This window comes from Pipistrellus kuhlii, unplaced genomic scaffold (assembly GCF_014108245.1).
Source record: "Pipistrellus kuhlii isolate mPipKuh1 unplaced genomic scaffold, mPipKuh1.p scaffold_m20_p_3, whole genome shotgun sequence".
In the NCBI taxonomy this organism is placed as follows: domain Eukaryota; kingdom Metazoa; phylum Chordata; class Mammalia; order Chiroptera; family Vespertilionidae; genus Pipistrellus; species Pipistrellus kuhlii.
The window spans coordinates 38302580-38329790 of NW_023425529.1; the positions used below are offsets into that span (position 1 = coordinate 38302580).

At 37.0% G+C, this 27211-nt stretch overlaps 1 protein-coding gene across 2 annotated transcripts in view; it reads left to right on the top strand.

Annotated features, from left to right (window-relative positions):
- TMEM117 (transmembrane protein 117) overlaps nucleotides 1–27211 on the top strand; it is a 411244-nt gene that overhangs the window by 371158 nt on the left and 12875 nt on the right. For both annotated transcript variants that reach the window (XM_036457197.2, XM_036457196.2), the window contains exon 7: nucleotides 25503–25632. In XM_036457197.2, the coding sequence (XP_036313090.1) occupies nucleotides 25503–25632 (130 nt within the window). The remainder of the gene's footprint in view (nucleotides 1–25502; nucleotides 25633–27211) is intronic.

Consider the following 27211-nt stretch of genomic DNA (forward strand, 5'->3'; position numbering starts at 1 on the left):
GCTTCTAGTTAGAATCCCACTGGAGCATTGGGTTAGAAACATGAAGGACTATTATGAGTAGATGTGTTTCATCTCAGATGGTTATAAACATTGTTTTCACAGAGATTATCTTAAAACAGAAACATTTTTTTTTTTAATTTTAAGAACATCTCAGACATTATCAAGCCCAACTATAACACAGAACAGACCAGCTAAACTCTTATTGACCAGTAGGTGATGGCATTATTTACTGTCATTTCAGAAGCACATATTTTAAAACTTGTTTTTTCCTGTGTTTATATCTTTATTTTTTTTTCTTCGATTTTCTTTGGAAAGTTAATACTAAATCTAGTTCTATATTTTTTAATTTTATTTTTCAATTACAATTTACATTCAATATTATTTTGTATTAGTTTCAGGTATACAGCATAGTGGCTACACAATCATTTACAGAGTGGTCCTGATATTTCCAGGAGCATCATACATAGGTATTATAATATTAACTTAGCATCATACATAGTTATTATAATATTATGGACTACACTTTAGCTGTACTTTACCTCCCCATGACTATTTTGTAACTACCGATATGTACTTCTTAATTCCTTTTTCACCCAGCCCCCCAAGTCCCTCCCCTGAGGCAAGAGAAAAAATATAAGCAACTGGAACTACATCAAGCTGAAAAGTTTTTGTTTTGTTTTTTCAGAGCAAAGGTTACCATCAGCCTTGTTTGTTCATTTATTTTAGTCTTTAGATTCCACTTATAAGATAAATCATATGGAATTTATCTTTCTCTGACTGACATATTTCACTGAGCATAATACCTTCTAGGTCCATCCATACTATCTCAAATGGTAAGATTTCTATATTTTTTATGGCTGAGTAATATTGCACTGTATATATGTACCACTACTTTTTTATCCATTCATGTAATAATGAGCATTTAGATTGCTTCTGTACCTTAGTTATCATGAATAACACTACAATGAATATAGGGGCGCATATATCCTTTGGCATTAGTGTTTTGGGTTTCTCAGATAAATCCCCAGAAATGTAATTAAGACAGATCCATTTTTAATTTTTTGAGGGAACTCCATACACTTCCCAGAATGGCTACAAAATCTGCATTCCCATCAACAGTACATGAGGGTTCCCTTTTCTCCATACTATGGCCAACACTTGTTTGTTGGTTTATTGATGATAGTCATTCTGATAGGTGTGAAATGATAGCTCATGTTTTTTTAAAAAGTATCTTTATTGTTGAAACTATTACAGATGTCCCATTACTTTTACCCCTATTGACCCTCTCCATCCCACTTCAGCCCCCTCTCCAGGACTTCTGTTTGCATTTCTCTGATTGTTAGTGATATTGAGCATCCTTTCATATGTCTTTGGCCATCTGTATGTCCTTTTTGGACAAGCATCTACTCAGGTTTCCTGTCCATTTTTGATTGGATTGTTTGGTATTTTGGTGTTGAGTTGCATGAGGCTTTTTTATATACATTTCGGACATTAAACCTTTACCAGATATATCATTGGTGAATATCTTCTCAGTAGGTTGTCTTTTCGTTATGCTGATGGTAAACTTTGTTGTGGAAAGAAAAAAACTTTTTAGTTTAATGTAACTCTATTTGCTTATTTTTTTCTATTGCCTGAGGAGATATATTAGAAAAAATAACGCTAAGAAAAATGTCAAAGATTTTATCACCTGAATTTTCTTCCAGGAGTTTTATGGTTTCAAGTGTTACATTTAACTCTTCAATCCATTTGGTTGTAGACTTAGTTCTATTACATAGAACAAGGGAAAAACAGTTTGTTTTACTTGAAATTTTTGTCTTTGAACTTAGAAATGGGGACATTTGTAACTTTGGGAGAAGTGTGATGATGGCAGGAAGGACCAAAGTAAGAAAGTCATAACATAAGTGGTAACTTTATGCTAAAACGTTGGGACCATCTGAATGGGGTTCTTCTCTCACTAGAGTTTATTGTTCTCTGCAAGGCTCATTCTTTCCACATCCTTAAATAGTGTTAATTTTGTGAGAGAGCTGTTTTTATTTCTTTATTTTCTAAACTGTCTCCAGGTTTAAAGTACTGTGCCAGTGAGAACAGTAAAACAACATTCTTTTGTTGTAAGTCTTTCTCAATCTCCATGAGTACTAGAACAAAAACACCACTACATTATTATTAATCAAGCATATATTTAACAGAGACCCACTGATATAGGACTTCAAACAAACTGCCTTTTTTCCCCACTTAAAATACTACATACTGATGTCAATGGTATTTTTTTCTTATCATTTTCAAAACCTTCGATCATAAAGTATGATGGAGTGTATATTTCAAACCTTCACAAACTTTTGTTTAATATTTTTCTGTGAAAATTAATAAATAGCAGAATGAATTGACTCATTTTTCATGGCCTATGTTACACAAATTATCTTCTATTGTTTAAACAAACAATAAGTGAATTTCTTAATTACAACCATATGTTAAAAGAAAGCCGCCCATTCAGTACAATATAAATGAGGTACTTATTTTAACAGCTATGAAAAGTTGGATCAAGTTGTCAGAGTGCTTTAGCAGATTTGTAATGGAGGAAATTAGGCTTGGTTAGTATGTGTGGTTCAAGTAACGCAAGCTGCTCCTTTCTGAGTGCTGGTCTTGTTCTTCTACTATGAATCACAACATAGCAATTGGCATTCCTGTCAGATCAACTTCAGAGTGCTGGGAGCAAGCTGGTCTGTGTCACTCCACATGAGGATATATTCTGGAATCTGCATTTTAGGTCCCTAAAGCACTCTTTTTGGAAGTAGCACCCTTCCCTCCCTGAGGGCTTAGTCTGTCTTTTTTCCTAATTTAGGAAAATACAAATAGAATAGATTCACTCACTCACATAAGCACTCATTCATTCTTCAATAATTTTTTCTTCTTAATATAGTAGGTGCTAAGGACATAAACAATGAATAAGATAGTCCATGCCTTTGAGATACTACAATACAATCTAGTAGAAGAGAAAGACAAAATCTGCCAACTTGTCATATGCAAATACTCCTAATTCAGTCAGGGAAAGCAGAGATGGCATCTATGAAGGTCACAATGAGCTTAGACTCAAATGTCAATGTAAGAAAATGAAATGCAGGATGAATAGAGAAGTAGCCAACCAATGGGTTATGTTTTCAACTGACCCAATTCTTCTCCAAGCCTATGCCCTATCACTGACATTTTCTTTAGAATCCTCAAAAATATTGTCTAACTCTTCTAAAAATAGTTCATTGCTGGGAATAGCCAATCTTCCTTAGGAAAGACTTTTCTGGCATATTTTATTCCTGGAAGGCCCACAAACAAATCCTGGTTCTGATACAGAAATTTGATTTGAGTTGCACAAGGAATGATTAATTACATTTTGCTTGTGGGTTTTTAATAAAAAAAATTATTTTAAAATGCAAGCCAAACTTTTGCATTTGTCAAAATCCAAGTGAATTTGTCATTTAGAATATAGTTCAGAATATTTTTGACAAGTCATCCCAAGTGATTGCTGAAAACGGAACAGGATAAAGTTCCTGTTCTCTGCACAGCACTGGCATTGGTAGATATATCGCTGTGGCATAAAAAGGCTGAAATTGCCTTTTCGAGCAATTGCTCTCGGTAAATCCTCTTCTGCATTGGGGTCAGATAGGAGGCTGCTGAACAAATTTATCTTCCTTTCATTTTTATTCACTTTTCTTGCCATTTCCATTTTGTTTCTTCTTTAAGACAGAGACAGGCATGTAAAAAGAACACTTCACTAAAAAGAAAGTAAAATGCTTTTAATTTGGGAAACAATTTTTAATAGTACTAAGCTGTGAAGAGAAATAGTCATAGGAAAAAGTTTTATGTCTTCTGAATTCTTTTGAAAATTCTGGTGCAGAACCATCATTGTTGGGGAAAGCATACAATTAGAATTAATTTTACCTGCATCCTCATAGTACATAACTTTTTATTAGTAATAAAAGTAATAAAATCAGCAAACCCAATGTAAATGGATAGATGACGCTGTTTTTATTATTATTTCCAAAGGATGAGATAACTAAAAATTCATGCATGATGCTGTAAAAATTGAATGATGTACAGTAATTTTAAAAAATGACTTTTCTTTATACAAGTTGACCTTTTCAGCTCCATATATTTGTTTAGAAACCTATCTATCTTATTAATAATATTTTAGAATAATCAAAATTCTATTTGAACTTAATAATGAAGCTGTTTTGAGTGTCTCAAAATGAAAGAGTGAGATATAAGGAAATTCGGTTCTGTTTCATTCGACGCTTCCTTTCCATTGGCTGTTTGGAGATTACAGTACATAGACTCCCTGGTTAGAGCAGTCCCTCCTTATCTTCAGGTTTCACTTGCCATGGTTTTCAGCACATGACTCATCGCTTTGTCCAGCACCTTTGAGTTGTAGACACTCACAGCCCTTTAGTCATTTGGTATCCACCTGGTTCTCAGACAGACTGTCCTGTTATCGTGGTTCTTGTGTTCAAGGAACACTTATTTTACTTAGTAATGGCCCCAAAGCATAAGAGTAGTGATGCTGGTAATTCAGATTTGCTGAAGAGAAGCCATAAATTGCAAAAGTAAACGTTCTCAATGTAATAAGGAAAGAAAAAAGAAATTTATGTTGAGGTTGCTAAGCTCCATGTTAAGAATGCATCATCTATCCTTGAAATTGTGAAGAAGGAAAAAGAAACACAATAGCTGCTAATTTTGCTCTCTCATCTCCAAATGAAAATGTTTCAGCCACAGTGCATGACCGGTGCTTATGGGAAAAGCATTACATTTGTGGGTAAAAGACATGAATAGGAAATGTGTTCCAACTCATCACAAGATGTGCTAGACAGCACGGAGCAAGACTTCAGTGAGGGATGGCTACACAGATTCTGGAAAAAAATTTGGACTGAGGCTCCATCTGCTCATGAAGAAGCTGCTACCACATTTTCCTATTGCGTTGAAGTAGGAGATTAGGGTTTGGTACTATCTGCAAATTCAGGCATCCCCTGGGGGTCTTGGAATTAGCCCTGGCAGATAAGCGAGGGCGACTGTATTCCACCTGAGATGTACATATTACCCATGGCCACCCAATCTGTGTATACTTTGTCAGATATGATTAGATTTGTATGGAGAACCCTCAGGGATCAGCCTACCAAGAGTCCATTTGCATGATGGATTGAGAAGTATTTTAAGAAATAATCCATCCTATGGGAACAGAAAGTTGATATAGAGAAAATGGATAGAAGTAGCCTATACACAGCACCGGAAGAAAGCAGTACCTAGAACAGAAAGAATGAATGCTGCAGGAGGCTTGATTAGACTATTAGAAGACTCATACAAGAGGCAGGCCAGGAAATATCTTCTGCACTCAATCCTGCCTTGCTGCTATTGCACTATACTAGGTGTACTGGTTAATAATCGTGGATTTTGTAATCAAAGAAAACATGGTAATTTCAAGAGAAACATCAAAAGTGCTTTATTCAAAGTAATGTCCATCGCTAACTACACATTTCCCCCATCTTTCGGGTAATTTGTGGATAGGATCCCAATAGAACTTTTCTTAGTTTGAGGCAAACCATTCTGAGGCCCAATTTTTCACTTCTTGGTATGTTTTGAAATCCTGCTCAGAAAGTGAGTGTGCCATCAATTAGAACAAGTGGTAATCTGAAGGAGCAAGGTCTGGTGAATACAGCAGGTGGGTTAACACTTCCCAGGCAAGATCTTTTAATGTGTCTTTAACTGATTTTGAAGTGTGTGGTGGTGCATCATCATGAAGCAAAATTACTTTGCAGTGTCTTCTGTTCCATTATGGTTGTTTTGCTATCAAAGTGTGGTTCAAATTGATTTTTTTGTGGTTGGTAGTATTCAGTTTCACCTGGTTTTAGAAGCTCATAATACACCACACCTTCCTAATCCCACTAAATTCAGAGCATTGTCTTCTTTCCAGAGCGATTTGGTCTTGCAGTTGATGTTGATGGTTGACCTGGATCAGCTCATGATTTTGTGGACTTGGGATTCTCAAAATAAATCCACTTTTCATCGCCAGTGACATTTAATGCAAAAAAAATAAAATAAAAAATCTTTCTTTCGTGCTGTTGAAGCAACATTTTACTGATGACTTTTTTGCTTTTCCATTTGCCTTTCCTTCAGTTGATGTGGTACCCACTTTTCTTCCTTTAAATTTTTTCCCACCACTTGTAAATGATCAGAAATTGTTTGCTGACCAACATTTAATCTTTCTGCAAGTTTTTTTTGAGTTTGACATGCATCTTCATCCAATAATGCTTATAATTGTTGGTCTTCAAACTTTTTATCTTGACCTGGACGTTATTTGTTTTTCATATCAAAATCATCACTTTGAAAGTGTTTAAACCAGTGTTCACAAGTATCTTGAGATGGAGAATGTTCACCATAGGCTTCCCAAAGTATACTACAACTTTCAACAGCACTTTTCTTCAAAATAAAGTAATGAGTTAAAACTTCCCGCAAATGTTCTTTTTTTTTTTTGGCATGAAATTAGACATTTTAAGTATAAAAATTCTATGATGTTAACAACTTCAGAAAATTTGACATATAAAGTTTTGAAGCTTGCTGTCAATACAAAATAGCATACATATCAAATTGCATATATATCAATATATGTGTAACTCCATGTATTGAAAAAATCTGCATTATTAACCAGTATATATAGGTTCTCATGTCTTGCCTATACTTTACAAAAGTTCTTTAACACAAGGTAAAACCAACATTTCTAATGGTGGAATCAGGCAGTTCCACAAAGTCTAATTAGAATCCCCAGTGGCTTTCCAGTGTTTTCCCAGCAGGTTCATGAGTATAGCCCTCTGTGGTCTATACTGTGAGTCAGAAAGAAAGAAACATGGAAAGGCAGATGCTGCTTGGTATAAAGAGAACCTAGTTTATGTGCAATTGTCAGACCCACTGGTTGGCTTTCCAGAAATAGTGTGTGGAAAAAAGAAATAGTGTGTAGGTGTGATGGTGGAGCATTTTTTTTTTTAGGTATATATTTTTAAATTCTCACCCAAGGATATTTTTATTGATGAGAGAGAGAGAGAGAGAGAGAGAGAGAGAGAGAGAGAGAGAGAGAGAGAGAGAGAGAGAGAGAGAAACATCAGTGTGAGAAAGAAACATCAATCAGTTAGCTCCTTAGATGCCCTGACAGGGGATGGAACCTACAACCTTTTCAGTGGATGAGACAATGCTCCAACCAACCCAGCTACCTGATTGTGCAGTTGGAAATTCTTAAAACTAAGAGATTTTGCAATGCCTTGTTAGTTTTCCTCTGAAGGGTGTCTTGGGGACAATAGGTTAGTGTAATGGGATAAGAAGAAGAAAAAAAACACACACAATAAATTATAAGATTACATGTAAAACAGATAAACAATAAGAATTGCACTTGCCAAACAACAAAACTAAATCCAAATGCAAAATTATAAAAGAACAAAATGTATTTAAATTAAGCTGCTTTCATTCATTTCACTCATGATGTCCATAGCATTTGAAGCAGAAATAAAAATGTTAACCAAATAAGGGGGATCACAGTAGTGCTTCAGTGGGTATTCAATTATTTTATTATGTTTATTTTATTTAGAATATTTTTTTTAGTTTATTTCCAGCTTTGACTTCTTCCCCAAGAAGCAGATCCACATTTCCAGTGATCTTCTGTACATCACCACTTAAATATCCTATGGCCACCTCATGCACAGTCAGAACTTAGTTTATTACTTAACATTCTCCCCTAAATTGCTCTGCCTCCAAAATGTTGTTGTTGCTGTTGTTAATGATGCTCCATTCATTTAGTCTCTAGAAAAGGAAAATAGATTCATCTTTTTCCTCACCTGCTCCTTTGGTTCTCTTATCCAGTACACTGACATCAGTGCCATTATTCATTTATCAAGTCTTACTCCTGCCTGCTACTACTGCACTATATGTCCTCATCATGCCTTGCCTAGACTTTACAATAGTTTCTTAACACAAGACTCTCCCTACCCTAGTCAGTAATCTACCTACATTATCACTGTGGTCATCCTCATTTTTTTTTAATTTATTTTATTGATTTTGTACAAAGAGGAAGGAGAGAGATAGAGAATTAGAAACATCGATGAGAGAGAGTCATCGATCAGCTGCCTCTTGCACACCCCCTACTGGGGATATGCCCGCAACCAAGGTACATGCCCTTGACTGGAATCAAACCAGGGACCTTTCAGTCCCCAAGCCGACGCTCTATCCATTGAGCCAAACCGGTCCCGGCTGTGGTCATCCTCATAAAGACAGATCCAATCATGCCATTTACCAGCCCCAGAGTCTCTATTAGGCCCATTGCATGCACCGTAAAGCCCAAGTTTATAAGCATTTCTCAAGAAAGCCCTCACACACTGGCCACTCAGTCTCCCTGCATACACGTGGCCCATTCACATCTACTCTTATACGCTTCCACACTTTCTCCAATTGGCAGAATCTTAGCCTTCTTAGTCATACTTTCAACAGAGTCCAAAAATCGCCTCTTCTGGGAAGTCTTTTTGAATGTTCTCAGACAGTATTACTTCCTTCCTTCTCTCTATTCCTGGAACTGCACTTCCAGCATAGACCTTAGCATGTTTATGATTATTTCTCTATCTTGGTGTCTGTGTTCACATTAGGCTGTGATATCCTCTAGGACAGAGAACTGTCATAATCCTCTGTATCCCCAGAGACTCACAGGGTACCTACACAGTGGCTACAGAACAAGTATTTTAAAAATGTATGAATACAGAAGCACAGTGAAATGACTAAGTCAGAGGAAAGACACTGTGGCTTCAGAAAGAAGTGCAGGAGGACAGGGTCTGGCTAAAGGGAGAGCAGAATATTCTTAAGTCAGAGCTTTTGTTAGGAAGTAAAAGTGTCCCTTCTCTAGAAATGCTCAGAGAGTGATCCCTTATGAGCAGCTGGATAGGGAATTTGTGCATAAGGTAGGGAGTAGCCATGCTAAATGACCTCTAATTTAATTCAGAAATTGTGTTCCTCCTCATTAGTACACAGTCCCTTGCATCATCTGATGATTTCTAGTAAGCAAGAATATGTGCCTTTTAATGCTAGCTCTATATGTTTATGTCCCAATAACTAATTGGGAATGTATTCATTTGGAACTAAACAGAGAAAGGGGAGTGGTATACTAGTACACATAAATGACAAGTGGTAACTTTTAGAAGATTGTATGTCAAAACCCAAATATCCTTTCTTTAACATTGAAGGGAACTAGGATTGCCTTTGGTACTCTGAGCACAGGAAGCACTTTCTGCACACTCCTGGGATCCCTTCTTCTAGTTCGGCATTCAGGGAAATTGCCCAGCCGGAATTTGGAGTTAGTCCAGTCCTGTTTGCTTTTGCTAAATTGTAGCTCTAATATCTCTGTGGGTTCTATAAAACATAAATAATTATAATGCATTGTATTTATATAGCACCTGTCTCTAAGGAGCATAAAGAGCTGCATGGACGTTACTCCATTGCATCTCACAGCACAGTGGGGACACTGAGAGAATGCAGGTGATAGTACATCCCCTTTGAACCCAGAGCTGAAAGAGAATTGTTTCAACCAAAAGTAAATAAAAGCAAGATTGAATAAGAGCAAGATTTATAAGGAGATTTAAAGTTAGAGTTTAAGGAAAGAAATGGACTATATTAGAATTAAAGAGAAATTTAAAGCCAAAGAAAAGAAAGAATTGCTCTGAAAAATTGAAAAGTGTTGAGAGTATGTTTATAGATATTTGTATACAAAATTAAAATAATATGTGACCACTATAAAAACTTGAAAAGCAAAGAGATTTTTTAAGCCATCTATAATTTTACTATAATAACAGAACAAATTTGGTATATTATCTTTATGTCTTTTGCTAGTTATTTTTGTTTGTGCTTTTTTACTATGAAACTGGAAAATCCCATTTAGAATTATAGCATATATTAAATTTTGTATCATGTATTTTTACTTAAAAATATCTTATACAGTTTGCATAATTATAATTCTGAGAAGCTTAGGTAATCTTCCATGGGATGATATAGCATAATTTGTTCCACTCTTCTACTATAATATTGTTTCTACTTTTTCACCATACGAAATCACAATAAATTGAAGTTTATCTTTATGCATAAGGATTTTTCATTTTTAAAGTTATTTCCTTAGCAGAGATTTCCAGACCAAGAATTATCAGATTAATGTGGATTTATGAGTATGTTAAAACATGAATGCATAAAAAATACTCTCAAATTAACATACTGTATAAGTGAAAAAAATATGAAAATAACTCTATCTAAAGGCCAACCATGTTTATAAGTTGGCAAAGCAGCTACTTCAAAATTGAAAAATTAAGCAGTTTTTTTGTCTTTGTACAAGCTAGTGGTTTGATTATTCAATTCAATCACTTTGACTGTGGAAAACCAGATAAAAAAAGAGAAGATTTTATCTCATGAAAACACAAATTTGTACCAGATATAGAAGGGTAAGTTAATGTAGGGGGAACAGGTAATTTCTCTGCTTTCAACTTTAATTTGTGTGGTCAAGTTCTCTGAAAACAATTAGAAGTGTGAGTGTGTGGGTGTGTGTGTTTATGTCTATACCAATTCCTGAAGTTCCATCTCATGATGATAAATAGGATTGTAAAAATTTCTCATTTAATTATAGAGGCATTGGGGGAAATGGTATGCATATAACTGTTTTTCTGTTGTGAATTCTTATATGGTTATCTGATTTATGCCATAGTCCTTTACCAACATAATTACCACAGAAGTCAAGAATAAAAACTATTGGCTTTAGTTAAGGTATACATTACAAAATATTGATGTGTAATGTAAATAGTGGCCAAGAAAATTGCCTGGGTAATGTTACTTCAAATGGCAATTAATCTAAATGATGAGTAGAGTATGTAGTCAATACTAGGTTAAATAAAATAAGGCACATACCCTTAATCAGGGGCTTGGATATCTTGATATTTTAATCACTTTTCTCAATAATATTCTTAATGATAATAAGTCATATGCCCATTTTTATCTGTCTTATGGTTGGAAGAAATGTAAATTGGCTCAGGTTAATGTGAGATACCGAAAACATTTTCACTAGCTTACAAAAATTTTATAAACCATTCTCATTTTTATTGCTTTAACAATGGTGTTCAAGTGATATGCATTGAGCATATCAATGTGGCTGTTCCATAGGTTGTATTTTCTGTTTTCCTACATATTCTAGTGACCATGATCTATATTGGGAAAGAATAGGACTTATGTCAAAAAAAAAAGTAGATCTGTGAAACAGATCTTTACAAAACTTAAAGTTAGATAAACCAAAGTTACTCACTGGGAAAAGTTTATTTGATCTCTTTTTAAAACCATCAGCTCCACAAAATATAGCCAAATGAGCAATTTATATGGCTACATTCTATTCCTACAACCTGGTGAATTGCTACATTATCTCAGCAGACTCATGGCCACTGTGAAAATGGAAGACAGAGAATAATTGGTTAATTTACTCATTCTCTCACAGTTTGAATGAGAAACTCCTTTCCCACTAGGTTCATTGAGAGCCTGTTTCCTGCTTTTATTATAAGGCTTCCATATTATCCTATAAATACCGTTTAATTTATTAACCGATTCTATAGAAGTAAGTTTAATGGAGGCAGAAATTTTGACTCATATCTTTGGTATCCTAGAGCCTTGCATAGTTTCTGGCATATAGTAAACACTTAGTAAGTATTGGTGAATAAACAAACAGTTTTTACTTCCTACTATGAATGTAATGTTATGCTAAGGACAGAGAGGGAGATAAAGAAGAGTATCTTCAATTAGTGTATAGTCAACACATAAATTGTGAGAAGTGAATGAGCACCTGCACTATTTTATCAGGGAGCTGTCACAGGCATTTTGGTGACAGCTCTGAGGAAAACAGCCAAGACGACTTACATGTACCAAAAATTATGGTGCTTGTGAGTAATGGATAGGCATGTTTACACAATAGGCATGGTTACACAAATTAACCCATAAGTACCGAGGTCTACTTCCATAACTTTCTCATTCATGTCCAACTCCCTTACTAGAAGTCAGGGTGCACCTGGGCTTTTGTACACCATTGCACTCCTAGGACCCAGCAGATTGCCTGGCATAAAGTTGATAAATGAGCAACTGCTTTGCTCAGTATTCTCTGCTCTTTGTGTGGCTGGATCATTCGCATTCTTAGTTCTCAGCTCAGGTATCACCTCTTTCAAGTTGCCTCCTTGAGTGGCCTCTTTCTCAATCCCTGGTTTGTTTCCTTTGCAGCACTTATTACCACTTCTTCCACTTAAATGGCCCCCTCTAGTTTATTCTGCCTGACAGAGGGGACTCTTTTGGTCTGTTTTGGTCTCTTTTGCATCCATAGCATATATCACAGCACCTAGTACCTTCCCCTGGAGAGGTCCTATCTTCATAAAGTTAAATAGTTTTTACTTCCTACTATGTATGTAGCATTATCCTAAGGAGAGAGAGATACATAAAGAAGAGTATCTTCTAACCTTATCTGAAGTTCCTTCTGCCAAACAGTCATCCCAGTTCATTTTCTCTTTAGCATTAAGCATTTTCTGAATTTTTTCTGTTTATGTGTCTATGCTACATTCAGACTGTTAACCCTATAAAGGCAGAGCCTGGTTCACTGCTGTATGGTCAATGCTTAGAAGAGGGGCTGACACAAACAATTGTTGAGTATGCTAATATCTATATATACACAAGCCTAAGCGACTGGCAGACTGGCCAGTAATTATGACTGGCACTGACTACCAGGGGTTAGACACTCAGTGCAGGAGCTGCTGAGCTGCAGTCACTTAGCAGCTGTAGTTCTTGAGTGATACACCCAGAATCAGAGAGGAGGAAGCCTTATTCTGGGGTGTGTCACTCGAGAACCTCCCTCTCACAATCTGGGGCCCCTCAGAGGATGTTGGAGAGCCAGTTTCAGCCTGATCCCACAGGCCAGGCCGAGGGACCCCACCGGTGCAAGAATCCATGCACTGAGCCTCTAGTTTAGCAAATAAAAAGCAATGCCATGAAAGGAAAAGAAAAGACAAAAGAAATTGTAAAGCAAAGAAAAGAGAGGTTCTATTAGCTAGTACAGAGAAGCAAGTGTTAACTTAGAAATGCTGGTGGTGGAAATAAGCTCTGCGTTCAGAGGAAAATAATAAATGTTGAAGTCAAATATAGGGGGATTAGTGAGAAGAAACAAACAATTGCAGGCAAACATGTCTACACAATTCAGTAGCTTCTTTTGGGGTTCAATGAGAGAGACAAAATGAACAATGAGTAGGAGACCAAGACAATAATAGCTCAGTTAGAACCAGGACAAGCTAAATTCTTACTCACCTTAGGAGTGGAGTATAAAGACTACCACTGGGTATATAATGGGCTTGACAGATCTAGATTTGGCTTCTATTCTTCCATTAATTAACCTATTTCCACAATTGCAAAATGGGAAACTTAAACCTAACTGATAGAATTGTTCTAGAGATAATATAAGAAAATGTATGCAAATCACTATTCCTGAGGCAGAATCTATTCCATTTAGCTCATTGAATGGTGGCTGTTGTCATAACCGTTCATGAGTTATGGTGCCTGGCTGGAGGTGTGGCAAGCAGAATATTTATTTAATAATATTAAAAAAGAAAATTGATGTTCTTTCACTTAGGTAACTTTAGATAGAGGGCATCTCTTTATTTTGGATCATAGCATGAGTACCCTATTCATCATGCTATCTAATTTTCAGGAAAAGCACACTAAATCATAAACCATTGACTTGAAAAATAAAAATAATAAATTGCCCATTATGATAATATCTCTTCTTTTACATTGTAATTGAGGCTCCGGAGTACATTTAAAGAAGTTTTTCATTGATTCCAAGCAAATTAGCCTACCTTAAAGATGCTTGTATTAAAACACCTAACTATTATTCGTATGTATTGTTCCCAAAGAAGAGATTTGGAGAAGTTCCCATTTCTGGCTAAGGCAATCATGTATCTTTTTTGAAAGGCAATGGTACATGATTAGTTGAAGTTTTTAATCTGTGTGTGTAGTTAAGAGCGGATTTATTATTTTAAAGAAAACACAATATTAAATGCCCTAATATCTCTGACTGAGAGTGGGGGGTGGGGAGCAATCAGCAAATCATATTTTGTAAACAATTTGGAACCTTTTTAGAAATTAATTGCTGGATATAGTCAATTTCCTGAACAGCTTTATAATGATGTTGATTCATAAATTTCCCCTCTAGTGAGAAGTAGTGAATTAAGTGCACCTGGGTTTATGTATGAAAAACAACATATTAATTGATTTAGTATATGTGTTGCAGATATTCATAAAGCAAAGTTTTTGGCAACTGGCAAATGTAATAATTTCACATTTACCTATGACTCACCAAGTACAATCAATTGCTTGAAGGCAAAATCTTATTTTAGTTTCTATGATTGCCTTCATATTGCTATTCTGTGCATTAAAAGTTCATTTTCAGAACTATGTGCTTACCAATTTTTATAAATAAAAATTCTGGGAGCATACATTTTTTTCTGATAATTTTTGCCACTCTCCCAAAATACACTGTTTCTTTGTTTCTATACATGCTCAAGGGTATTATTTGTAATATTTCTAAATATGACACATTTCATTAAAAATCTGTTATATTACACAGATATATTATATGGAGCTTCCAGCTTGTAACAGATGTACTTTTTAATGTTGGTTGCACTAATAATTCTATTTAAAATCAAATATCACAAAAGGCTTTGAATAAAATTATGAATAATGTTATATTTATGGAAATTGTGTCATCTTTTACTGGTCATAATTCTGAGCCAGAAGAATTCATCCTTGAAGTGAGAGGCTTCCTGTAACACAATAACTTAGTTTACTGACATACAGGATGAGGAAGATTTCAGATAAAATGAAATAGTTTGTTAGATTGTGTGTGTGTGTATATATATATATATATATATATATATATATATGATTATATAATATATATATAAATAATCCTTTAGTTCTCTTTCTTGTGTTCTCTTCTGCTTTGAGTCCCCTACATAATATAAAATTCCATCACTTAATGATATGCACAACCATCATGATATGTTAGTACCACAAATCTTACCTTCATACAATTACCAAAGAAACATACAATAAAAGCTGTGTCTTTTTAGGAAAGTTTGATAGCCATTGCTACAATAGTAAGCACTAAATCATCCCCAAATCCACCCTGCTTCCTGATTCAGTGATATAGGAGTGTGCCATCAGAGTGCCTAAGTATAATGAAAGATATCCTCAGGTGATAAAACAGACGTACACAGAAGTTGGGAGATAATGTTCATTCTCAGAAACATTCTAAGTGTAGAACCAAATCTATGGATTGGCAGTAAAAATTCCAAGGTGGTCATAAACCACCTAGAGTTAAATGTGCATCTCATATTTTGCAGGCTTTGTCAATGACTTGCAGGATAAGCATAGACATAGACCCATTCCTTCACTTTGCAATGGAAGTTAGATTCCCTCTTCATGTGCTGCAGGCAGCAAATACATTCTGAAGACATCTTGTTTCAAGACAAGCTACACTATACCACTGAAAGGAAACTTTTTATTATAGATATGCATTAGTATTAAACAGATGCACATATTGGCATGGCAGTTGGCTTTTAGGTGGGAAGATAATTGTAACACTATAGCCTGACACTCCCCCCCCCCTTAAAAAACAAACAAACATGAAAACACTTGATATGATACTAGTATACAAAAATATCTTTGGAGCAGATTGGCCTGGGTCAAATCCTTTTGGTACCAACTATGCAATATTGGACAATTCACTATTCTTTGAACCTCAGTTTACTCCCTTATAAAATGAGGAATAACCTGCCTACCACTGCATAATTGCATGTGATTTGCAGTAGATCAAATGCTTGACACAGAGCAAGTCCATGACAGATTTGGTTTGCTTAGTCTGAATAGAATATGAACATTTGGTTGATCTAAATAGGATTTTATTTCTCCTAAATGGGGTTCTCAGTGAGAAGGGTGTAGTGAAATATAAGTCAGGGACTACGGATTCAATTTTATCAGCTCTCTTCTCTATCAGCAATCTGTTGGGTGATATGGGAGGAGCTATAGACAATAACCCTCATTATCTATAACTGTAAAAGGAAGGCTTAGTTATTTATGAATATCAATTGTTATTCTTTGAGAATAGATGCTTGGCATACAGTGGACATTGAATAACTTGAATTAGTTAAATAATAGTTCAATGCCATTCTATGGGGAACTTGAGTGTTATTGGGAACTTCTGAAAGAAATATAGATTTGAGCCCTGGCTAGTGTTATTCCGTGGTTAGAGTGTTAGCCTGTGTACTGAAGTGTTATAGATTTGATTCCAGGTCAAGGGAATGTACTTTGGTTATAGGTTAACTCTCCAACCCACTGTGGGAGGCAACCAGCTGAGGTGACTCTCTCTCTCAGATCGATGTCTCTCTCTCCCTCCTTCTCCTTCAATCCTTTCTACTATCTCTAAAAAGCAATGGAAAAAATATCCTCCAGCCCAGCTAATATAGTTCAGTTGTTGAGCATCAATCTATGAAACAGGAGGTCACAGTTCAATTCCCTGTCGGGGCACATACCCAAGTTGCAGGCTTGATCCCAAATATGGGGCATGCAGGAGGAAGCAGATCAATGATTCTCTCCCTTATTCTCTGAAATCAATTATATATATATATATATATATACACACACACTAGAGGCCCAGTCTATGAAATTCATGCACTAAGTGTGTGTGTGTGGGGGGGGGGGGGGCAGAGTGTCAGGCTCTAGTGTCCCTCAGCCTGACCTGCATCTTCTCACAATCCAGGACCCCTTGGGGATGTCTGCCTACTGGCTTAGGCCCTCAGACATCCCTCTCATAGTTCAGGGCTCTCACAGTCCAGAACCCCTTGATCCTTCTTGCCTTTCTACAGCAGAGGTGGGAGAGGCTCTCACCACCAACGCTGTGGTCACTAGCCATGAGTCCGTCTTCTGGCTGAGTGGTAGTCCCCCTATGGGAGTGCACTGACCACCATGGAACAGCTCCTGTGTTGAGCGTTGAGCATCTGTCCCCTGGTGGTCAGTACACATCATAGTGACCAGTCATTCTGCTGTTCAGTTGACTTGCACATTAGCCTTTTATTATATAGTACTAGAGGCCCAATGCATGAAATTCATGCACAGGCGGGGGAGGGAGGGGAGGACTGTACCCTCAGCCCAGCCTGTACCATCTCCAACCCAGGATCCCCCAGGGGATGTCTGACTGCTGGTTTAGGCCCAATCCTGTGCCTAAACCAGCAGTCGGACATCCATCTCACAATCCAGGACCAGGACCACTGACTCCTAACTACTCACCTGCATGACTGCTTGATTCTCCCTAACTGCCCGCTGCTGGCCTGGTCATTCCTCATTGCCGTCCCGCCCCTCCCCCCCTTGCCGGCCTGGGTCAAAGGGCATCCTGCTGTTTAGTTTGTTTGGTCTCCCCTCACTGCATCCCTTGCTGGCCTGGTTGCCCCACACAGCCTGCTGTTCAGTCATTTGGTCATCCCCCACTAACCACCCTGCTGGTCTGGTTGCCCTACGCAGCCTGTTCTGTTGACCATTTGGTTGTTTCAGTTGCAAAGGTCCCTTAGGCTTTTATATATATATCTATATCTATATCTATATATATATAGATATAGATATAGATATAGATATAGATATAGATATAGATATAGATAGATAGATAGATAGATATATATATAGATATAGATAGATAGATAGATAGATAGATATATAGATATATAGATATATAGATATATAGATATATAGATATATAGATATATAGATATAGATAGATAGATAGATATTCTCTAATGAGTATACAAAAAAACAAACAAAAAATTCAGGCTTGTCATTCATTCTGTTAAGGCAATTATGGAATCTGTAAACCAAGCCCACTGTAGCCACCTCAGGCTTTTCATAATGGATTGTGTCAGTTCAAGGACAGGAAACTACTAGCATGCATGTTGGGCTTCTTTACTCCAGTGTATAAAATTGTTTTCCAAAAGGAAACTGAGTGTGATAGAATATCTCTCACATAGGTGCCCAACAAGAAAAACAATGTATTTTAGCTTTTTGTTTTTGTTTTTGCCATTGACCTCTGGACTAACAATCATTTCAGAAAGTTTTTCAATTCACTGAGGGTATAATTCACAAACAACAAAATGTATTTTAGTTTTTCCATCCCTCTGACCTGCCCCTACACTGGTATATCTTATGTTTCTAGTCTCTTATCTCCTACTGAGGGTTGATCATTTTTCTCTAGAGCTCAGAGGATGAGCACTCTTGACCTAAAACTCATTGAAGAAAGGAATGGGATGTTGGGCAGTTCAAATCCATTGCTCTAAAGGTTTTACTTTCTGTTCGTGTCATTGCTGAGTGGTCCATGAGGGTCAGAGGCTGAGACTCCGAGATTGCTCCAGAATCTGAAACCTTTACCCAGAAATATGAAAACAGCAGGAAATAACACAGGATACAGAACAGCAAGATCCAGCCTATTGTTTCCAAAAGCTAAAGCATTCAAGACACATTGAACTTAGCCCAGGGTTGTTTTGGTTTGTTTTTAGAAAGTCAGTCATCTACATTTCACAAAGGGTGATGGCCAAAATATTTAACTACTGATAGAGCAAAGGTAATGACCAATCAAATGGACATTGCCCAATCAGAACAGACACCAGCTGAAAATACACAGCCAGTCAATTCATACTGGTGCATACCTTTTTACCATTAGTCATTGCAGAAACTACTGAAAATATAAAAAGGGAACATCAGGTGTCAGAGTCTCCTATTCTACCAAAATTGAATTTATTTTACACAGTAAACATATCTGAAATGAACAGAACCATAGTCTCTTTCCAGTTACTGACTTGTTACCTTGCTTCCATTGATAGGAAACTCTTCTTAAAGTTTTGTATTTATTGCCTCTACTTCTCACCTTCTATTTTCTCTTGAAAACACTGTAATCAGGCTTTTGTCCCCAATATCAGCTTCCTATAGAGCTCAGAGGTTTTATCACAATCAACAACCCTGATATTATGGTTAATTTTCAATCTTCTTACTCAAAGCTTCATCCACATTCAACATCGTTGATCACTCCTTCCTTCCTGAACCACTTTTTTCACCTAGCTTCTAGGATGTACTTTCTCCTGTTCTTCTTGTAATGTATGCCATTCCTTTTCAGTTGTTTGTGACATGAATATTTTATATGGAATCACATTTACTCCCTGATTTCCACTGTTATTTTCCACAGAAAAATGACCTCAATATTAAATAAAAACTTTACCAAGGACAATATGTGCTCTTATGACAGCATGCAATTAATTTTCCTGAGTAGCCCCATAGAAGAAATTAGTCATTTAGACAATTGCATGTGACCATTACCAGCAGCATGCATAGAGCCAGAACTGATACTGGAACAGTGGCATTTTGCACCAAATGTGCGAATACAACAAAGCACACTATAACCAAGGGCTATGTGTTACTGCATGACAGCCAGTGTCCGAGGAATAACATTAAAGTTGTTGTCTAACAACTTCTTTCTACTATATTCTACTCTTTTATTATTAGGGAAAGATGAGTTAATAGGAGCACTTATGTAAGTAAAAAAATTTTCCCATTTATCATATAGTCAATATTTATTTTCTATAAAAAGTACAGAGTGGTTCAAATTGTTGTTTGGTGACCAGTGGAAGACTTTATCCAAAAGGACCTATTATTGAGTTATAACAATGTATTTCCTTTTTAAAAAAAAATATATTTTATTGAGTTTTTAACAGAGAGGAAAGGAGAGAGGCAGAGCTAGAAATATCGATGAGAGAGAAACATCGACCAGCTGCCTCCTACACACCCCTTACCAGGGATGTGCCCGCAACCAAGTTACATGCCCTTAACCAGAATCGAACATGGGACCTTTCAGTCTGCAGACCGATACTCTATCCACTGAGCCAAACCGGTTTCGGCAACAATATATTTCTTTAGACTTTGCACCAACTTTAGTTACCAGGCACTTGTCACAGCCAGTGGCTTGTCTCCTTGTCTCTCCCCTGCTCCCCCACAGAAGTCTCTAAGATGTCAAGCACTCTTTCTTTGTGTACTGGTGAACTGCATTGCCCTAGCGAGGGTATTGATTTCCCATTATTCCTAGATGCCACACGATGCATTTCTATTAGTTGTAAACACTTACAAGACTGACTTTTATTTTGTCCTTCATCACATCAGTCTGGCAGGGCAGGACATCTGGAAAGGAGGGCCAGTGCATTTATCAGACCCTCTTCCACCTTGGTTGCTTAAGCGAATAATGCTTTCAAGGTGTCTCAGTATAACAAAGCTTGTTTTAAAAAAACCCACTGGTCTCTTGACAGGGCCTCATGGTAAGGTCTCTTACAAGAAACAAACTACATTTACTTTTTTAAATCTACTCTGGGACTGACTTACTTGCTTTTTTATAGGCATTATTATATTTCACTGATGAACGTTGGCTTCAGAATTAGCCAGGAAAATTCATATTGGCCTTTGCTAGTAAGAAAAATTACCGATAAAGAAAATACATTAAACAAAATAGGCCCGATTGCTTGGGCAACAACAGTTTTGAGAGTTCATTGATATCTTAGAATGTACAGAAACACATGCAGTAGTCAGGTTCTTTAAACATTTTTAAGTGGAAATTTATACTTTGACTTGGATTTGTTTCAGTGATGAATGTGATCTGCCATCTCCAGTACTTGTTGACAAAAGCCTATTTCAACCAGAAAGCCAAGGTTTTTTTCCCTCAGAGGTTTTTAATCTTTTAAATAGCATATATGCGTCCTGGGAGAAAACTCTAAGAGGTTATAGAATTCATTTGCCCTTCAGGGGGAAAAACCAGTAGTGAATATTAAGAGAAAATGAGAGTATAACATCTGAGAAAAGGGCATTAGTCAAAGGACCTCTGAGAAACACCCTCGTGCTGTTTCTCTTTTGTCCATCGTCCACACTTACTGCAGGCCCTCTCTGATATTCCCCTTGGCCTTCACAGCCTTTCTGGTGCCACCCACTGTGGGGAAATGATTCCCCCACCTTTTTTAAATCACATGTTGGTTTACCTTATTTTTTCTTGTTTTTTGACCTGTTCAGACATGTCTTATTGAGCTTCTTTACATTTACATGGTCCCTGAAAGGATTTCTTGGATCATCCCAACATGCATTTTAACTAAATCCCCCAACAGTAAATGCCTCATCTCACAATATTTGCATTTGACCTCCACTTTCTTTCTCTAATTATCCACTGTCTCCTTTTCTCTTTGCCTTAGGCAAAGGGCATAATCTTTAGGTTACTCTATGGTTCCAGTACACCTAGTTTATAGGGGATAAAACAACTTTTTCTCATAATAAAGAATCTCAGGTTGATGTGTAATGTTATTTACAAAAACAAGTATTTATTATGTTATCTGTTTATGTAAATACATTCTCAGTTTCCAATTACATGAAACCAAAAAAGGGTTGTTGTATATCTTTAACTTTGAGAGAGCTCCATTCATTAATTGAACAAATATTTGAGTTCTTATTTCACTGGAAGGAACACACACACACACACACACACACACACACACACACACACACACACAGACCTGTAAACTCTTAAGAGCTTACATTCCAGTGGGAAAGACAGACAATAAATAATAAAAAAACATAGAAGCAACATCTACTATATGTCAAGGTTTCTAAGGATTTATGCAGCCAAGGGATCCCATGGCAACTTTGCCAATTAGAAGAAGCATAGGGTTGCCAAAAGAAATCGAGCACTTGAGATTCTTAATGAGAAACAAAAATATCACCCAAAGCAGAAGTACAATTTTTCAGGCCACCAATGCTTATTGTCATCTGAAATCCTATTGCTAGGACACTGATAAGCATAGGGAAGCTAAGGACACTTTATAAGCTGGGGAAATATTTGGTAGTATGATGTTCTGATATCTGATGATCTAAATTCAGGAAGAATAGAGAATAACAAAGAGAAATAAATATATCTGTGAAGAGGCTTTTGAAATAATTTAAAACTTAATAATCTAATGCCTTTAAATAGTAGATATACAAAGTATTATATTGAAAAATGTTGGTTTTTTTTTTTTTTTTTTTTTTTTTTTTTTTTTTTTACTAACATTTAAGAATCTATTCTCAATTATACTCTGGATGGTGATCAGTACTTTTCAGTAAAATATAATTTAATCTATCTCTACATTTCCTCAAAAATCTAGTGACCAATCCTTGACTCCAAAAATAAAACTTATGTTCTGATACCCTGGCTTTAGTATGACAGGATAGAGTAATCAGTGTTATTCCATTTTTTTTATCCTCCCACGGTTCTCTAAATAGAAATGAGGTCTCTTCCTTTGCTTTGGGAATTGAATGCTAGTTGGGGAATTCAAAACAGTGTTGGTTTCAATCTTGAGTTCCTCTGCATACCAAGCTCAATTCTTAGGCCCGAAGGCATGCCTCTCAATGAGAAAACGTGGGGAAATACAGAATCCAGTCTATCCTGAAACCATCTTGGCTATATACTTAACATGGCCCTAAAATTCTATTCCAATGTGGTTCATGAATAATGGGGCCACATTTGGACAGAATCACATTTGGACAAATCAGTCCAAATTACACATCCAAATGTAATTTGGTCATCAGTGTTCAAATGTGATTTTTATTGCTATGCTAGTAGACCATAGCGTGTAAAAAAAAAATGAGATTAGATATACACCATGGCACTGCTCATTTATTTTCCCATGGGAAGTATGCCCATCTGAATAGCAATGGATTGTCTGTCACAGATGAAGCGAGATACAAAGTTGGAAGTCTGTTCATCACCATGAGCTGATGAGGACTGGCCGGAATAGCATGTGTAGTAAATAATAATTTTTACAACTCTAAAGCGCAAATGTGACAGACCTCTGCAGTTATTGTTAGGCTTAATATCAGAAGGTAGTAATGAAGGTTTGAATTACTAAATACTGATACCATTTCTTGAAGAACAAAATAAATTAATAATTCTTACTATGCAATCACAGGATCAGCCTGGATCTACCCTGGTCTTAGCAGCCGAACACATCTTGCCGCATCATTCTCTTAAGTCAGTGGTGAGCAAACTCACTAGTCCACAGAGCCAAATATCAACAGTACAATTATTGAAATTTCTTTTGAGAGCCGAAAACCAACTTCTGCACATGGGCCATGAAGTTTCAAACACACTGTACATGCACGTGGTATTTTATGGAAGAGCCGCATTCAAGGGGCCAAAGAGTCGCAGTTTGCCGACCCCTGTCTTAAACCAACATTTTTATCCTGTGTTCAAAGTACATATTTAAAATTTACGCATAAGGAAAAAAAGCCAAGGCTCTCATGTAATTTGTGTGTGAAATTGGCTGTACATCCACAGCACAATGCCAAGAGAATCTCAGTATTTGCCATCAATCACCCGTTATTCAAATTTCCCTCATCAGTTGGATTACAAACCAACTATTGTATTTCTGGGACAGCTGTATAGAGGAGAAAGAATTTCAGTTATTCTTGTTCAAGGTAGGGTCAGATAAAAATGAGGGCCCTCTTTGAATGGGGATGGAAGGAAAATAGTTTAAAGCTCCTCATGGAAATGGCCTTTGGTGAAAGAAAAGCAGGCATGACTGCCATTAGCGATTCTCAGCTAGAACCAGATATATCAGGTAAAAACAATTTCAGTTCTTAATAAAACATGGTAACTGCAGTCACTTTTCATAGTTAAAGACAGCATGACCTAGCAGAAAGTATGTATTGTTTGGGCCAGGTTCTGCCATATGGCAGCTATGTGAGTGACATTGTGACAACTTAACCTTCTCTAAAGTAAACCTTCTCATCTGTGAAATGGGTTCATAGCAAGCTTTCAGGATAACTTGGTATATAAATATAAATAATATTAATAAATATAAATATAAACATAAACATAAACTAGAGGCCCAGTGCATTAAATTCGTGCATTGGGGGTAGGGGAGTGGGGAGGAGAGGGTGTCCCTCAGCCCAGCCTGCACCCTCTCCAATCTGGGACCCCTGAGGGGATAAACTGTCAGTCAGACATTGCTCTCAAAATCCAGAACTGCTGTCTCCTAACCATTCGCCTGCCTGCCTGATTGTCCCTATCTGCTTCTGCCTGCTAGCCTGATTGTCCCTAACTGCTCCCCTGCTGGCTTGATTGTCCCTAACCAAGAAGGCCCTACACCCAAGAAGTCTTGGGAAATTTCAACTTTTTTACATTAAGATAATTAATTGAAATTTTAAATTACTATTGTGTGCCTTATTTTTTAATATTCAAGTTCTTTAAAAATATTCACTAAATACAGAACTGATCATTTAATAATTCTTTCATTATTAAAAGTGAAAATATCTGTACTAATGTCTATGGATTCACCTCAAATGTTTCTTTATACACTGAGTGGCCAGATTATTATGATCTTTGAACACATAATAATCTGGCCACTGAGTATATTATGCATTCAGAGATCATAATAATCTGGCCACTCAGTGCATTTTGTGCATTCTTTCTTCTCATGCTACCTTGTTTCCCCAAAAATAAGACAGTGTCTTATATTAATTTTTGCTCCCAAAAATGCGCTAGATCTTATTTTCAGGGGGTGTCTTATTTTCCCATGCACTAGGTCTTATTTTCGGAGAATGTCTTATTTTCGGGGAAATCACAGTAGTTATGAACTTTACTTTGATGCCTGTATCCAAAAACCAAGAGCAGGTGAGACACCTGCAAATACCCTGATTTGTGAAAGGGAGTGTTATCCCACTTGGTTTTGCTTTCATAACCAGGAAATAATTAATGACAGTTTGGGAATTAATTCACTGTTTGTCTCTTACATCAGCATGTCAGGCATCCATTGTTGGGTTCAAACTAATGCTAAATTGCAAGAGAGCAGGATGGGAGTCTTTGGCTTGATGTAAACGGAAAAATTTACTTAAGTGAATCAGGTCCTTTTTACTTCGTCTTCTTACATAAAACATGCTATTATAGGGCTTATATATTTTAAAGGTAGTGAAACAAATCTAACCCATATTTATAAAATATGGATTGCTTGCTCCCTATAAAAACTTAAAATCAGTTCTGCAGAAGAAAAAGATAAACATGTATAGATGCAAATCCATTCCATATTGGTTTCTGAGTACCACATTAAAGAGAAAAGCTGAGGATATAAGTTATGACTTAATGTTGATTTTGAAGGAAAACCGCTACCTAATGTACATAAAATAACCATCACCGAATGAAACTGATACATCCAACAGCTTGGCTGCATTGAAATGATTTTCAAATAAGTGCTTACAAAAAGTCGATTTGGGGATGTTTCACTGCTTAGGTACAAAACAAATCACAAATGTGTTTTTATGTTGATTTTCTCTTATAGGACTGGGAATTCCCACATTTCATGGGAGATGTGGATGTAAACCTCCCCGGCTTGCATACGCCTCACATGCAGTTCCAGATTCCTTTCTTCCAGAAGATCTTCAAGGAAGAATATCGCATTCACATAACAGGTATGCTCTAACCTTGAACAGGATTTGTCTCTCTTAGAATAATGCTAGCTGCTATAAAAGAAAATAAAAAGCTTACGGTGGGGTGGCATTGCATAGGCATACATAAATATAGCTTTACTTCTTACTGAACAGTACCAGGTGATTCCCGCTGGTTCCAGATCCACTGGGGCTCCAGGCTGTCACTCTGGGACTTACACAGCTGGTGGCTTTAACAAGTGCAAGTTCAACATCCAACAGGCAGTTGGGAATAAAGAAAATAGGGGGAAATGGGTAAGAAGGCTTCCCTGTTTCTTAACCACCTGGGCCTGAAAAAGAAACATGTCATCTCCACTCACACTGTATTGGCAAAAACTAGTTGGGAGGAGGGGGAGTGAAGGAGGAGGAGAGGGGATGCAGTCCCTGTTTGGGCAGCCACTTCTGCTGTCCGACCTAGTGCCTCTAGCAGCGCAGGATTGTCAGGGGAGAGGACATATCTTCAATGCAGAGAGGTAACATAGGTTGTCTACAATAAACCATTGTCCTTATAGCACCCCGCCTTGTTTTTTGTTTTGTTTTGTTTTGTTTTGTTTTGTTTTTATTGGTGGGCTTCCTTTTCACAACCTCCAGCTCAGTAAATTTTTTCAACACAAACACTCTTTGTGCTTTGGTCTTTATTTCCACCTGAGATCAAAACAATGGTATCCAGGAGCTCCCATCAGACCATACGTCTTCGGGGAGTTAGCCCAGGTCTCATTTGATTTGCGTACAAACCTCCTTCTGTGGCAGAGCTCGTGTTTGTCTCCAGTGATTCTCCTGTGGCTCCTCAGACGATTTCATTTTCAGATGCGCCTTGTGTTTGAAACACCTCCAACATGATGTGCTGTAATATTCTTTCGTGGCAGCTCAGTCATTTGCTTCTAAAAAAGGCTTCCTGGGGTTATGTTTTATACCTTTTGTTTCTTCCTAAGAAGCATCAGGCAGCTGCGTGACCAAAGGAGGGATGGCATTCCTTCTCAAGCTGTTCAAATGCAAGTCGCCCATGTGTGTACACGTTTTCAGGACAATGGCTGAGGATCCCACACCTGCTATGACAGAAACTGCTGAGGAAATCTGTGCTTACACTGCCGTCTGTGCTCCTGAGTAAAAATAGCCTGAACTCAGAAAACGTGAACACGCTGAAGCCGGTTTGGCTCAGTGGTAGAGCATCGGTCTGCGGACTGAAAGGTCCCAGGTTCGATTCCGGTCCGGGGCATGTACATTGGTTGCGGGCACATCCCCGGTAGGGGGTGTGCAAGAGGCAGCTGGTCGATGTTTCTCTCGCATCTATGTTTCTGGCTCTCTATCTCTCTCCTTTCCTCTCTGTAAAATATCAATAAAATATTTTTTTTTAAAAAAAAGAAAGAAAAGAAAACGTGAACACATGAGCACTGCAGAAAGACCTTTGCTTCTCAACTTGAAGGCTGTTTTGCTTTTTTTTTTTTTTGGCTTGAAGCATGAGGCGACCTTTCTAAATTGCAGAATGAGCTCATGAATAGGGAAGATGCAGCAGGTTGCTTCTCCTATTCAGAATGAATGAGGCTCATCCATTAAATTCACCGGG